The 15856-nt window shown below is 41.5% G+C and overlaps 1 protein-coding gene across 3 annotated transcripts in view; it reads left to right on the top strand.

The window, feature by feature from the left end:
- The first annotated feature begins 961 nt into the window (after positions 1-961).
- The window catches only part of EDC4 (enhancer of mRNA decapping 4), a 33662-nt gene continuing 18767 nt past the window's right edge, over positions 962-15856 (top strand). Inside the window, exons 1-10 of one of the 3 annotated variants that reach the window (XM_063313169.1) lie at positions 962-1114; positions 7195-7351; positions 8002-8113; positions 9415-9514; positions 9680-9869; positions 10826-10973; positions 12502-12606; positions 13945-14054; positions 14380-14463; positions 15748-15843. In XM_063313169.1, coding sequence (XP_063169239.1) covers positions 1039-1114; positions 7195-7351; positions 8002-8113; positions 9415-9514; positions 9680-9869; positions 10826-10973; positions 12502-12606; positions 13945-14054; positions 14380-14463; positions 15748-15843 — 1178 coding nt within the window. In that variant the 5' untranslated portion in view covers positions 962-1038. The remainder of the gene's footprint in view (positions 1115-7194; positions 7352-8001; positions 8114-9414; positions 9515-9679; positions 9870-10825; positions 10974-12501; positions 12607-13944; positions 14055-14379; positions 14464-15747; positions 15844-15856) is intronic. The other 2 variants (XM_063313168.1, XM_063313167.1) reach the window with 2 other exon arrangements.

Raw genomic sequence — 15856 nt, 5'->3', positions numbered from 1 at the left:
GTCAGACTACCTTGAAGAAAAGTTTATCATAGGAAACATTACTGTATTTGTTGCAAGACTTGTAGATACATGTGACAAAGCTAATCCTTCTATAAGAACATAACACTTCAGGTTAACGCAGAACTGCATTGCAGCACGTTTCTCATTCTTGCCGACCGATACCTGTCTGTAATACAGATTCTTGATTGCTGGGACTGGCTTTAGGTCTACCTGAGGCTATTGGCTCTCCCTTTCTACGGGAGAAGCTGCATGTAAGTACAGTGTATGGAAGTGTCTCCTTTTATTTTCATAGAGTTTTTAACAGGCTTTGGACTTGTAAAAAGATGGCAGATACTCATCTGCAGTGATCAAATATGCCTGTATTTATATGCCTTTTTTCTATGCAGAAAGAAAAGGTAGAATGTTTTCTAGTCTAATGAGAGGTATCGCATCACTGAAATGGTGCGTGAAGGGTGGCTGCTTAACACACAGCTCCTTAAGCAGCAGAACTTCTACAGGCTTCTTAAAAGTTTACGGGGCAACCCTGGGCATGTTTAGAAGTAAGAATCACTATACTTGGTTGCTTACTCCGTAATCAGTTTAGAACTCACAGCCTCGTATGTATGTATGTTTGTCTGTCTAACATCTGTATGTTCGTTTGATGGAACCCAAAGGCATGCCCGCAATCAGAGAACGAGGCAGCTTTCGACCCTCGTCCCGCTTTTTCAAAAGGACGCCTCCCTACATTCAAAGCATGGCTCGCTCACCAACAGGAATACGTCTTCTGTCGCTTTTTAGGGCTCAAACCCCAGCTATGTAATGCCCGGGGGGGTGAACAACGCGCTTCCCCTTCGCCCCCTCCTCTACACAGCCGTTCCACCCCTTGAACCGCTTTCTAATAAGTACCTTCTGAGACGCTGGAATCCCGCCGCCGGGGTGCCGTTTCCGACGGGAAGAGAAGGCCAACGGACCGGAAGCGGAAGTGGGGGCGGCGAGTCGGGCTCGGCCTGACTGGGCGGCAGGCGGAGTGAGAGGTGGCTTCGGCCTTGGCGGGGCCCGATGGCCTCCGCTAGCATCGATATCGAGGACGCGACCCAGCACCTGCGCGACATCCTCAAGCTGGATCGGCCGGGCGGTGAGACGCGGCGGGGGTCTCGGGCGGTGGCCCTGCGGAACTTCGGGCGGGGTCTGTTGCTTGGCGGGGCCGCCTCGCTTCGGGGGTGGAGGGCAGCGCGGGTGCCCGGCCTGGAGTCCCTTCCTCCCGGCTCTGCCGCCCGGGCGACGCCGAGGCGGTGGTGCTCTCCGGAGAGAGCGAGGGGAGAGAAGCAGTCTCTCCCCAACCCGGCGCCCAGCAGGGGCGTCGGGCTGCCGCTTCTCTCCTCGCCACTGGTCCATCTGAAGGGCCCCGGGTGGCGGGCAGGCTGAGGCAAAGGCTTGGGGTTATACACAGAATACAGTGTACAGTGTTCAGGTTTCTTTGATAGATGTAATGCTTTTTTTTTCTGTTTTATTATTTTCCCCAACATCAGTTTTTTGAGTTTACCCAATCCTGTAGATCAGTATTTCTCAAACGTGGTTCTTTTAAGATGTCTGGACTTCAACTCCAAGAATCCTCAGCCAGCATGCTGGGGAATTCTGGGAGTCACAGTCCGTGCATCTTAAAATGTCTAAGGTTGAGAAACACTGCTCTAGGTAAAGCAGGTCATCAGCTTGGCTTTGGCTGTTTTGGGTTCTTGAGGCTTTCTCCTTCTTTCCCCCTTGCAGTGGGGTGGAGACTGATACCTCTAATGCTGATGCTTGAAAAGCTGTTTAGAAGCCAAGTATTGTAGACAACATCTGGTTAACCAAGCTGTTCGAATTGGCTCTGTAATCAGGCAGTCAGCCATTGAGCATATCCACTTAGGTTTCTCAGCAATAAACCCCTAACTTAGCAGGCTGTCAGCCTTACTAGGTAGACCAGACAAGAAACACAACCAGATGAGCCAATTCTACTTTATTGCAAAGCTACATTAACAGTCTTGCAAGTCTGAAAGTACAGTTCTCTCTTGTCTCCTATACAGCCTGAGAAAATAGGGAGGGTCACTTCTGAGCCTCTTGGCCCGCCCAATACCCAGCTGCGGGCTATGCTGTCTCTTATCTAACCATTCCCTAGGCAGCCTCTCTTGGCCCTGTCTCCCAAAGCATTGCAGCTTCTTTCATTTCTTTGAATGGTTGTTTGTTTGTTTATTTACAGTCCAAGACCAAGTCACAAAATTTAAAATACAATACACCATTAATACTTACATACATAATAATACATACATAAATAAGAGGAAGAAACCCTATAAAATTAGCAATTCATTGGAGGTACCAAACAGTTTCTATAAGCTAAGACTATAGATAACAATTTTGCTACTGCCTTCAGAAGACCCAGGTATTGGTCACTTAGTAAGAATACCTCAATCTCCTCTTCATGAATGGAGTCTATGAGGCTCAAGTGAGGGTGTATTAGATTGCCAATGAGAGTACAGTGGGCACTTTAGAAGGATGTGTGAAATAGACTCAGCCTCGGTGTTTGACCAAATACATAGTCTTCATATGGAAGGTTGGCATATCGACCAGCTGCCACCTTAGTAGGAAGAGCATCTTTAGGTGCTAGGAAGAAGACCCTTCTATATGGGTGTACAGAATCTTATAGAAGCAATTGGGAAGTGTCCAAGGGGAAAGAGCAATTTGTCTGTAAGGGAGATGGAAAACTTTGGCTCTGTCTCCCTGAATGTCTAAATCCCATGCCTTCTACCTAAGTTCTACCATGGTTTTTTCTAGGCCCAAAGCAAGTAGGGCTGGTATTGACAGTCCATATTGTCTCAGATCATGGTCTATTTGTTTTCTTGGAGTAGACTGATGTATGTCATATGGAATGAGATGTACCAATGAGGTTCCCAAATGATTTATTTTGCCCAGAATCTTGCCCGGGCCTCAACTGAGATGCAGCCTATCTCTAATCTGGTGACGGCATTAGAATTCGAGTAAGGAATATGTGCTATTGATTTTAAGAATTTTGTTTGTATTCGTTCAAGGATTGAGAAGTTTTTGTAAATACACATCTGAGATCCGTACAGCATCATGCCAAGGACTTTGGCCTTGAATAATTTAATTGCTTCGGGGACAAAGTTGTTCCCCCACCAACTAGCAAATTTGTTAATCGCTAGAGATACTTTTTGAACTTTGATAACTCACTGTCTTATTTGATGACCCCAGCATGTAGAAGGTTGAAAGTAAATACCTAGATATTTAAATGATTTCACCTGCTCGATGGGTCTGTCGTTAATTGTCTAGCCTGATGCATTATCAGAGCATCTTCTGGAAAAGACCAAAACTTTAGTTTTTTGGTAGTTTATTTCAAAACATTATTTAGCACAGTACTTTGAAAGTTCCTTAAAACCTCTATGGAACCCAATTTTTGAAACTGAAAGGATGGCTTCATCATCCACATACAGGAGAATTTATATTGGATAATGAGAGAGGGATGGAGGATGGAGGTCTAAATTGGCAAAAACTATCACCACATCATTAATGTAAAGGTTAAACAATAGGGGGGCTAATATACATCCTTGCTTAACCCTTTATGAGTGGGGATAGGCTCTGTTACATCTCCAAAATTAGTTCCTTTAACCTGCGTAGTGGTATTGCAGTGTAACTGAATAATCATATTAAGCAGACAATGATCAATCAATAAATTGGCTAGTTTCCTCCAAAGTTTTTCTGGAAGAACGGAGTCAAAAGCCGCCTTTAAGTCAATAAGGGCAGCAAAAAAAGCTCCATTTGAAAGTTTTTAGTATTCTTCTGCCAAATGTTGTAATATTAGGCACTGATTTATTGTGGAATGTCTGTCCCTAAAACCAGCCTGTTCTGGCACTATAATGTTCTCAGAGTACATCCAGTCCTGTAATTTGTGGCAGAGGAATCTAGCATAGAGTTTACTCATTACAGAAAGACTAATTGGATAGTAGTTGGCAGGATCTTGTCTCCTTTCTTATATATTAGAAGAGTAATTGAATTGAGCCAGTTTTTAGGGATTATTATGGAGGAATTTATAGCAGTGAAGAGTGGGGCTAACACTGAAGCCCAATCATGATGTATTTATCTCTAAGAATTCTGGAGGAACTAAATCTGCACTAGGAGCTTTATTAATTTTTGTTGTGCAATTAGTTTTTGTATTTCTGCATGAGTTACTGGTAGTCATTAATATTCATGTCTCCTAGTGTCAAAAATCCAGTCATAGGACTACCAGTAAAAATTAACTCAATTTTGTGCTTTTATGTATTTACTTTATTTGTATGTCTGCTGTTCCCAGAGCGTCTTTCTTACTTCTTTCTTATTTATTTATTTATTTTCTATCCCGCTTTTATTATTTTTATAAATAACTCAAGGCGGCGAACATACCCAATACCCCTTCCTCCTCCTCTTTTCCCCACAACAACAACCCTGTGAGGTGAGTGGGTCTGAGAGGGAGTGACTGGCCCAGGGTCACCCAGCCAGCTTTCATGCCTTAGGCGGGACTAGAACTCACAGTCTCCAGGTTTCTAGCCCATTGCCTTAACCACTAGACCAAACTGGCTTTCCTGATACTTCACTATCAGTAAGAATTCAGCACTTTTTATCTCTACCTAGTTCCTTCAAATAAACATACTTTTGTTAAGGAAAGACCAAATTTGTTCTTCTGGAAGTTGCAAATGTGCCATCTTAATTTCTAGTAGCTGATGTAGGCTTCTCACTTCGCCTTCCAGAGAAGCAAAGGAGGGCATTTCTTCACATGCACACTAGGTTCATGCTCATCAAGATTAAGTAGGAATGATTTTGGAGATCTTTGATGAATGCTACTATGAATGCGTTTGGGAAAATTTCAGTAGCAATGAAGAAGACAGTAATTCATTTTAAAGCCAGTTTACATTAGTATAATGGTTTCATCATTCTTGAATGCATAGTCTTCTGTGACTGTTATGAAAAAGGTTTTAGCCTTTCTATGGAATTAAAATAGTGATGTCCCACTAGTAAGCAATCTGGGTCTGGAGATTAATAGAAGGGATACCAGTCAACAGATTACAATGAATCTGTTGGTAACTTGTGAAAATGTATATTATGCCTTTCTTTTAAACCAAACATTTGGCTGGCTGGATAGATTGATTAAAATTAAGGCAGCACAATTTTAGACGAGAAAAAAGAGATATTTTTAAATCTGCCTTTCAAACCATATTTTAGTAATAGCATATACTGATTAAAAAAACAATGAAAAGTTCGTTATTATAACATTACTAGTTTACAGCTAGGTGATGATTTATACTCCTGATATTTTTTACAGCCTATCTAGCCAGCCAGCCAGCCAGCCTTGCATCACTCTTTGCATTGGTCTTTTTTTTTCTTTTCTGCCAGGGTTTCTTCTTGTTTCAGCCCGCCCTGTCCCATTCTCATCATTGCAAAATAACATGCAAAGTTATATATCACCAGTGAGTTATCATAAGGCAGTCTAAAGAAGTGGGAAATGAGACACGTACACAAACACACATGGAAAAGGAAACCCAGCCTGATCCAATTACGATAGGTGGCCCTAACAGGGACAGGGAGGGGGCTTACTCACCCCTCCCCCACTCATTGTGGGCAATTAAATCAGAAGGCCCACATTTCTTGCACTCAAATTAAGGGGTTAACCTTCCATCTGGGTTCTTGTTCTTGTTTGGTCCTAAAACTAACTCCATCTATCTGTCTCTCCAACCTGTTTAGCTATTCATACAACATGCTTCATGCATGGACACCCCCCACCCAAATTTAAGGGTTCATGCAGAGACACTGATTCAGTGTGGAGATTAGATACATAATTGACACTTCTTTGACTCGAATTACTGGTTTCAATAATAATCCAATCATGAGATATTTGCACTTTTTTAAAAGGCCATTTTAAAAAGTGGTGTCTTTTTTTTTTAAAGCAAACATTGCTAAAACGTTGCTGTTTATCCGTCCTGATAGTCAAGTTCCCATCATTAAGCTTTTCTTTTGGTGTAAATTTCCATGTTTAGCAGCATGGAAATTGACTTGTGTTGTTCCATAACACACTGTGGTTAATAACAATAATTTTATTTATTTTGACCACTGGTTGGTAGTATAAAGCTATAAATATAGACCACAAATACATCATTTGAATAATTGCAATGAATGCACTAGCTCATCTCTGTGTTTATTCTCTTTTGTCAAACCTTACTTGCTGTTTAACATCTAGAGCGGTAATAAATAATGAGTGCAGCTGTCTTTATAAAAACTGCAGTATAACAATACATGGGCTGTTGCTTTGATACTTCCTGTGTTCTGTGAGAATTCCTGTGGTTTTATATTCCAGGGTTTTTTAAAACGAGTTTTAGGTAAATTGCTTTAAACATAAGCAAAGTGAATATACAGATACCTTGATATACTTCATTTGAGAGTCTTGCAAGCCCTTGAAAAGTTGGGGAATGCATGAAATGGAACTGGTTCGTGGCTTTTTAAAAGACCATGGCCAATTTGATTGACGATGCATGAATTTCATTTGATCAGATCTGGTTTTTAATCTCCTGTTCTTTCCTTGTCCAGTAGGATAGGTTGAATCGCCATTCCAGATGGTGGCACAGTGAAAAAAGACTGGATTGGGGCAGGGCAGGAAAGTAGGAGTTCAAAAGAGAACTTGTCTCATTGGTAGCGAGTAGACCAGAATAAGTAGTTCCTTCACTGGCCTGCTCAAAACAAATGCTTCTTCTGCCTTAAATTGCCATTTTATTGGCCAAGTGGAAAGGTGAGACTAGTTATGCTGAAGCATGATAATCAACTACTGTGGCCTATCACATCTGGCACTGGATACCGTCTGGAATGGTGACTGATTCCAAGATCAAAGCCAGATTAAGAACTCTATCCCATTCAATTATTAATGCTAAGACCTGGTCAAGGGGAGAAAATCAGCAAGAATGGAAAGACACTTCCTCCTCCCCCTGCACAAAATTAAGCTGCTGGGATTTTAAAAATTACCATGGGTAGATCTAAAGTCTGCCCTGCTCTAGAAAAGATACCACCATTTCTGTTAAAAGTCAGCAGTACACAGTGATTCACTAAAAGAAGACTGGCTAACTTAAAATATGTACAACACTGTTACAAGACTAAGTAAATATGAATACTGGTTTCTCTCTCTGTTTCCCCATTCAACCTATCTTTTAGGGTCAGTGAATGAAAACCAGAGAACGTCCAGTTCGTACAATGGTGACCTGAACGGTCTTCTGGTGCCAGATTCCACAGCAGCTGGAGATGGCTCATCCTCAGCTAAGCCTGTGCCACAAACTGTTCCTCTAGGAGCACTACAAGAGAAGCAAGTCATGTAGGTACCTTAATTGGTGGGGCAAAGGTGAGAGGCCAAAGTATATGTGATTTGTGGCCGCTGGAGTAAGCTTGTCAAGAAGCATTTTGGCAAATGTTTTCTCCTACAAAGATTTGATTTCCATCTATCCCTTATATTAAGGCTTTGTAAAGTTGTGTGTAGCTTCTGATATGGGTTGAACCAGGCTTAAGCTAGTACACTGCCCCACAGATTGATGTTTAGTGCCACATTTGCACTAAACTTGCTTTTTTTCAAATGAACTTCAATTGCCATGTTGGCTGGAGAGTAGAAGTCCAACATATCTGGAGGGACACCAGGTTGGGAAGGCTGATTTAGAAGAATACAGAACAAATCTGTGTTGTAAAGAGTAGTCACAGTCAGATGAGGCTTGCTGTTCTTGGTTCATATTGTTCTTTGTCTGGGTTATTTTCATTTATGGGCAACATTTTTATTCAAAACTCATCTGGATCTGGAAATACATTTTTGGAAATTCTACCACACAATAACAATGTCATCTGCTTGATTTTGTGTGTATTGTGGGCACAGTCCTGATTCTTCGAACAACTCACAGAAAAAGTTATCCATCCTTAATGTCCTTGGGGATTGACTTCTTTTCTTCTCTCTACTGCCTGCCCCTGGCTACCTTTTAGCTGCCTCTCTGGAGATGATAATTCCACCTGTATGGTGATCGTTGCTAAAGATGTTGAAATAGTGGCCAGCAGTGACTCCAGCATCACCAGTAAAGCAAGAGGAAGCAATAAGGTAAAAACAGAAGGATCCTTCTTATTAGGGCATAACTCCCCTCTTTCAAACCTGCTGATGACAAGCTCATACCTGTCCTGTTGGTATAATAGAAAAAAATATATGAAAAAATTGAGAATTGGCAGATGCAGATTTTATATTGGATACAAGTTCAGACATCATGCTTGAGATATATGCTTGATACATAGGCTGGTTGTGATCCAAAGAGACCTAGATCAATTGGAAGACACTTCAGTTAATGCATGGGAGATTTGCAGTATTTTCCCCCACCCCCTTCATTTTCAATCCAGGCCTTTCTTGAGAGACCCCTCCCTTTAGGAATACAGGTAGTCCTCCACTTACAACCACAGTTGGGACCAGAATTCCATCGTAAGGCATTGCGGTCATAAGTCGACTCATCATGTGACCAGACCTGATTTTACAACCATTTTTATGATGGTTGTTAAGCGAATCCAGCTTCCCCAATTGACATTTTTTGCTGGAAACCAGCAAAAAAAGTTTGCAGATCACAATCACATGACCACAGGATGCTGCAACCAGTCCTAAATGCGGGCCGGTTGCCAAGTGCCTGAATTGCAATCACGTGACTGCAGGGATGGTACGACGGTCGTAAGTGCGAGTGCAGGCTAAAAAGCACTTTTTCCAAGGCTGTCATTAAATAAACAGTCGTAAGTCGAGGACTACCTGTATCTGTGACGGAAGGAGTGGGAAAACCCTATGCATTAGATGGTATTTGGATGAAACCCAAAAGAATGTTAAAATCTTTTGCAATCCTAAATTAATGATGGCCCTTTAAATCTGCCTTCATGTATTTTTCTGGCAATCAGTCAATTTGTTTTAACAAAGTCCCTTAAAATTGCTCACTTATATTATCCACTTTGTCAATCTGTCTGTGTGCAGTTGTAATTTCAAGTATTGTCAGCTAGTTATTTATGTCTCATTAAGGAGCAAAAGTTTTGTTAAGTGTTGTCTAACATCTTTATATGCAGTAGACCATTTTCTTTCCTTCTTCATACCATTCCTGATTCCCCTTTGTTGCTGAGATACCTTTTAAAGTATCCAGGAGTTCAGAAATAATGATTTGACAAGGTAAACCTGCCCAAGTTTGCTTCTTTTTCACACTGCTCTGAGCTTTCCTCATATTACAGACTAAACAGTAGCCATCTCCTCCTCACCTTTGCAGCTTGCTGTCTCAGAGCATCCCAAGATGGTCTTCTTTAATAGGTGCAATACTCCTTTTTGTTAAGCGTTGAATTGATTCCTGTAGTATACCTGTTATTTGTCTTCTTTTTCCCTGCCAGGTCAAAATCCAGCCAGTGGCCAGGTATGACTGGGAGCAGAAGTATTACTATGGCAACCTCATTGCTGTCTCAAATGCCTATCTGGCCTATGCTATTAGAGGTGAGACATCTCCATCCTCCTACTGTCCATTTTGATGTTTCAGGTTGGGCTTCTTTTGCATCTTAGTTTTGTCCAGTGGCCTGTGCTGGACCTTGTTCCACCTCTACAATAGAAGGAAGTCTTCCAGCCTTCTTGACTAGGTATGTTTTGCCCTTTTATCTCCAGGTGCCAGCAGCGGCTCTGCCATGGTGCGGGTCCTGAGTGTCAGCACAGCTGAGCGGACTCTTTTGAAAGGCTTCACTGGCGGTGTGGCAGACCTGGCTTTTGCTCACCTCAACTCCAACCAGTTGGCCTGCCTAGATGAAGCTGGCAACCTGTTTGTCTGGTGTCTGACTATGGAGAATGGAAAAATCCAGTATCTTACCTCAAGGCTAAGCATGATGGCAGAGGGTCATAATACTGGTAGATATACGGGTTGGTCTGTTGTGCAGTTTATCTGCCTACACCACAGCATTGTTTTGGGAAAACTGGAGAAAACAATGTTGGAGGGAATGCTGAATATACTACCTTGAGTTTCTGGAGGAAAGATGGCATATTAACCTCACAAATAAAAATTGTAAATAAAACTCATTGATTTAACCAACTATGATTTAATCAGCCAAGATTATGATATTTTAACTAGCTTAGAGACTCTTACATTCTAGTCTTCATGTTAAGAATTTGTCTTGTTATTAGCTGTTCTATTTGTGACTCCGTCCTTAAATTATCTTAAGGATCTAATGTTGCTTTACCCTTCTATAATCCACACTTTGTCAAAGCTTGCTAAAAATGAAGATAATCGATACATTTATCAAACTGAGAAATATAAATACTGTATGCTATAAAAAGGAGAACTCAACTGTATTATAATGACAGTTGTCAATTTTTTTAAAAACAAGATAGGAAAAATGGAGCTCCCCTACCCACTTTAGAAACCAGTGCTAAAAACTATGCATTGCTAAGCCATTGTTTGTTTTAACTGTTGCACAATCCTCAGTAGCCTAATTCACACATACTACTAAGGAATGAACCATGGTTTGTAAACCACAGTGACTAGGTTCACACAGTGCACTAAACCAACAGTGTGATGGTTTAATAATCTACTAGCTCAACCACCGTTTTATGTTTGTGGGGATTATTAGAAGTGGAAGTAGGCTTTTTGCCATTATTGTTAAAAGATGAGAAAAGGGCATTGCGTAGAATCAGATGCTCATTGAACAGTGTATTTATTTCCAACACATCTGAGATAGATCAGAAAACTTTTCAGATTAAGCTTCTGGGAGGCTTTTGTAAAGGGGAATGATGATGCTCTTCCTTAACTTGGGTGACCAGAGAAGAGATCTTGGTGAACATCAAACGACCAGATGGGACTCCTCTGAACAGCTTTCGAAGGATAATTTGGTGTCCCTTCATTCCTGATGAGAATGAGGACAGCTGCGAAGAAGGCAGTCAGACTCTGGCGTTGTTGCATGAAGATAGAGTAAGCATCTCTGGCTTTCCTTCTCCCTCTTGGAAATGGTGCTTTATTGCTACTTAGCATAAAGTTGTTTTTTAAAGCAATGATTGGAATAGTTCCAAGAACATGATCTCAGTGGCATAGGGTTCAGCAAGAAAGCCATGCAGGAAATAGTTTGGGTAACAGCAGTCCAGGGAATTGTCACTGCTACTTTGTGAGCAGCAGTGCTGGTATATTCTCACTCAAGTGGCTCTTCCCACTAAGGGAAGAGGAAGAGCTCAAGAGGAAGCAAAGGGGTCCATTCATCTCTGAAGCAAGCTCTCTAGTGAGTCATTGCACTAGCAGTCCAGAGACCAGACTTGGAGAGCGGCGACTTCTTCTGGAGTGATAAGAGAATGACAAGCCAGTGTCCAGCTTCAGATGCGGCAGGAAGCTTTTTGCTTTCTCATTTCTATCTACTGGCTAATATAGCTGTTTCCTGGGAGGAGGAGCCATGTAGAAGAGAGCAAGCAGTGCATGAATGATAAGATCAAATTCTTAGCGATTCTCTCTCTCAAGTTATTGTTGCATCCAAACGTTCCCTGTGGCTGGATAGGAGAGTGACTCGGAATTTGCTGCCTTGAGTTGTATAAGGGACAAAGAAAGTGCAGTATAAATATAAATGCTAAACTAAGTATTATGATGGTATTACTTGCATCACACTGCTAGATCGTTTTTCCCAAATAACGGGCAGAAGGGATGAGGCAATGCTATAAAGGATATAAGAGTGGATCATTCATAGGGCATAGAAGACCAGTCTTTAGAGGCCTTGGATTGTCATTTTTTCTGAAATTATAGAGCAACGATGGGCAGAAGGAAAATGGAATCCCTTCATAATCCCATTTGTATAATGAGAACAACAAATAAAGGTTTTTTTTCTTCTGAAATGAAAGAGGGGAATCATAATGGATTGTGGTATGAAAGAGCCATGAGTTCTGCCTGACACTCAGACATGAGAACAATCTGTCTGCATAGTCACCCTGATCCCTCTTTAGATGTTCAAGTTTCTTAAGGCATTATTCCTCACATGCCTTAGCTGGTTGGCTGAGGAGGCTGTATTAAAACTAGGTGAATCACATAAGGCTAATGTTTGCCCTCTGTGTGCTAAGCAAGCACTGAATAATATAGTATACGCAATGTATATCATGACTTTCCTCTCTTCCCACCCCCACCCCCCGGTCTTTTACTATAGTATGGTGATACCTAGAGTCTGTTCATTCTAGTTTGTAACAAGGCCAAAGGCTTTATTAGGGTACCAATGGTCTGAGGTTCCCATCAGCCATTACAATTACCTTTTCGGGTCCATGGTTGTTTCTTGGGCAAATGCAGTTTACGGTGGCTGTTTGGAGAGGGGATGGTAGGAGTTGTAGTCCAGTATTTTCAGAAGACACCAGATCAGGGAAAGTAGAGAACTTGAGAGAAGTCAGTAAATGTAGAGTAAACAAGCAATGGGGTGATTCCTAACAGAGCCTTAGCATGTTCTTTTTGCTCACTTTTTTCCTTGGTGTTGCAGGCTGAAGTCTGGGACCTTGATATAATCAGAGCCAACCATAGTTCATGGCCAGTGGAAGTAACCAACATCAAAGAAGGCTATATTGTGGTGAAAGGTCATAGCACGGTAAACATTGAGCCATTCTCTTGGTGTAGGGGGATATGCCTTGTTATAATTTCTGAGCTAGGAATTGCAGCTATCTGTTCTGTGTGTCTTAATTCAGGAACCTCAAGAATTCATCTTGGCCTTCATTCAGATGGCTGATGACACTAAGAGCAAGAAGTTCTTTTGGGGTTATGTGTGGTGTTTGCATATAACAATAAGCCAGTATGAATGAGTTGTGAGTCGGAAAATAAGCAATGAAGAGCTTTTCATTAAATCTAAACTCAGGATTTTGGTGAAGTTCCTCTAATAATCCAGGACCAATGTCCTCAATCAGTTTTAAATCAGGTTCTTCTTAGCTTTTGACTCCTGGATCCTTTGGGTATCTGTATACTACTAAAATTCTTGTGTTTGTAACGGTTAAATGGGAGAAATGGTGCATTGTAGGACAACAGTTTTTGAACCAAGGGACTTCAGATGGGCTAACTTACAGAATGCGTCCAAAATCTGGGACCCATGACTCCTGTGGAATAGAAATTTGGCAAATTGTATCAAACATTTTGTGACATAAAAATTACCATAAAACATTTTCTGACATAATACAAAATGTCATAAAACATTTCCTGTGGTCAACTCCTGATGTTTGACTGTGCTATACAGTTCAACATGGGCTACTTTCAAGGCAGATACATCTTCCTGAATTTTTAAGAACTTTTCCAGTACATTAGAAGCTCTGCCATTTTCGAAGGCATTGAGGAATCTGGTAAGGAAATATCTCTGAAACGATGACCCAACAGGTCATGGGTTTTCTGGTACTTCATTGTAATTCTGGATCTTGATATCATATGATAGTTTCCAGTTTGGTCTAGTGGTTAAAGCAACGGGCTAGAAACCAGGAGACTGTGAGTTCTAGTTCTGCCTCAGACATGAAAGCCAGCTGGGTGACCTTGGGCCAGTCACTCCCTCTCAGCCACACTCACCTCACAGGGTGGTTGTGGGGAAAAGAGGAGGAGGAAGGAGTATTAGTTATGTTCGCCGCCTTGAGTTATTTATAAAAATAATAAAGGTGGGATAGAAAATAAATAAATAAATTAGTTTCCACTTCCTAATTTGTTTAACTGCTTGTCCAAAATGAGGCACAAACTTGCCGCCTGTAGGAACATTATGGCTTCTTCAGCCAGGATGCCTGGCTTTTATGAACAAATGGATCTACCAAAAGTTATCAGAATAGATACTATTAAAAAATAGCCCTGCCCCACCCCCAGCCAGACTAGCAGAAAGATGTTCATTATCATATTTCAATTACACTGCACCACTTGGTTAAAGATAAGCTCTTTATTTTTATCCCCTGTTCTTTTATAGTGCCTGAGTGAGGGAGCACTCTCTCCTGATGGAACTGTCTTGGCTACAGCAAGCCACGATGGCTATGTCAAATTCTGGCAGATTTACATAGAAGGACAAGATGAGCCACGGTAATTTCAGAAATAGAGAAGTATGAGATGTGTCCGAAACTTTCCCTGGGTTGTAGAAACCATTTCATTACTACAACTATTAAAAAGTTGACTTGTCAATCACCTGCTAAGTTTTCACATCACACTAAGCCAAGAAGTGGCTTGATTGGAATTCCCTTAGTGTGATGGGTGAACCTAGCCATTGTAGTTTATAAACCATGGATTACAGCTTAATAGATACTGTGAACACAGCCATTATATCTTCTTCAGGAATGCATGGTTAAAACAAACTGGGGCTTGGAACGATGTGTGAACATTGCCACGGTTTCTTTTATTTCTTCTGTAGGTGCCTCCATGAATGGAAACCTCATGAGGGCAGACCTCTGTCCTGTTTGCTCTTCTGCGACAACCATAAGAAACAAGATCCAGAGTAAGTGATGATCCTGGTTTGCAAGGGGTAAGGGCCCACCTTCACAGGGAAGCACACTGGCCAGTAGAAGAAAATACAGTAGCTGCACCCACCTTGCATTCTCATCAAGAGGTTCTGTGCTCTAGAAAAAGAGCAGGACCCTCAAAAGTGAGTTGTGACAGAGCATTATTGACTCTCTGGTGTAGTGTGTCCCATTGATTCTGTGTGTTTTACCTCTAGGTGGGTACTTGATGGAAGAGGTCCTTTCTCTCTGTAATTAACAACTCTGGGGCTGCTAAAAGCAGCCGGGGATGGACTATCTCAAGCTAAATGAACGACGATCGTTTCTTTCCCAGGAAGTCTCCACCCATGCTTATGCCTTGCAGGGTTTCTCCCCTTTTTCAAAACTGTTGAACACATCTTCCTGGAGTATCCAAGATTCCCAGTTGCAGGAAAGGCCTTTCAGTATTCCCAAGCTTTACTGCAAAGCTAGCTAAAATCATGAATGACAGTATTAATCAACTGGGGGAGGGGGTGGAGGAGGAGTTTTCTTCCTGTTGCAAGCCATACTTTCTTTCTGTAGGCAGTCAGAGCTTAAGTTTAATATACCTCCCTTTCCTCCTTTCTCTTGCTACTCTCCCTCTCTTTCTTTTCTGGTACTCTCTTATTTCCTTCACTTTATAATATCCCTTCCTTTTCTCTCATTCCTCAATGATCTGCTGGGGAAAAGACAGTCTGTTCTGGTCAAAAGCCCAGAATGTTTTTGAATTTAAGATGATTGTTTGGGTTGCCCATCCTTCATCAAGGTTCTTCGTTCTTATTAAGTGATTTCTTTTAGCTAAGACTTTGAAACATTGGGACCAGTTGAAGGCATGAAGCAGAGGCTGATTTCCCATCCTTAAAACATGACCCCTTTCCGCCACTGTTCCACTCCACTTCTTTGCAGGAAAGGGATAAGCAGAGGAGTAGTCCTACCCAAGAAATGTTAATATCTCCCAGCAGATACAGGCTTCTTCCATCGTCTCTGCTGGAATTCTCATCCATCCATTAGGTACAAATGTACAGTGACTGTGCAATAGTCACATAGCGTAATGCGCCTGACTTTCTAAAATGCTGTGTTTTGAACCATCAAAAATACTGGACTACTTAGAAGAATCCAGCAGATTTTTTTAAAGTAGAGAGTTTTATCATGCATGCAAGAGAAAAGATTTCAGCTGAAATGCTTGAAAATGTGCCTGTTCAGATTCTCAGGGAAATTGTCAGGAGTTCAACAAACATTTTCTTTTCATCCATTCATTTCTGCAGGGTTCCTTTTTGGAGGTTTCTCATCACTGGAGCAGACCAGAATCAAGAACTGAAAATGTGGTGCACCGTCTCATGGACCTGTCTACAGACTATTCAGTAAGTGTTCCTG

Source organism: Candoia aspera, chromosome 11 (assembly GCF_035149785.1).
Source record: "Candoia aspera isolate rCanAsp1 chromosome 11, rCanAsp1.hap2, whole genome shotgun sequence".
Lineage (NCBI taxonomy): Eukaryota > Metazoa > Chordata > Lepidosauria > Squamata > Boidae > Candoia > Candoia aspera.
The sequence above is the reverse complement of the archived record's forward strand: the minus strand, read 5'-3'. Positions and strand labels throughout refer to the sequence as shown.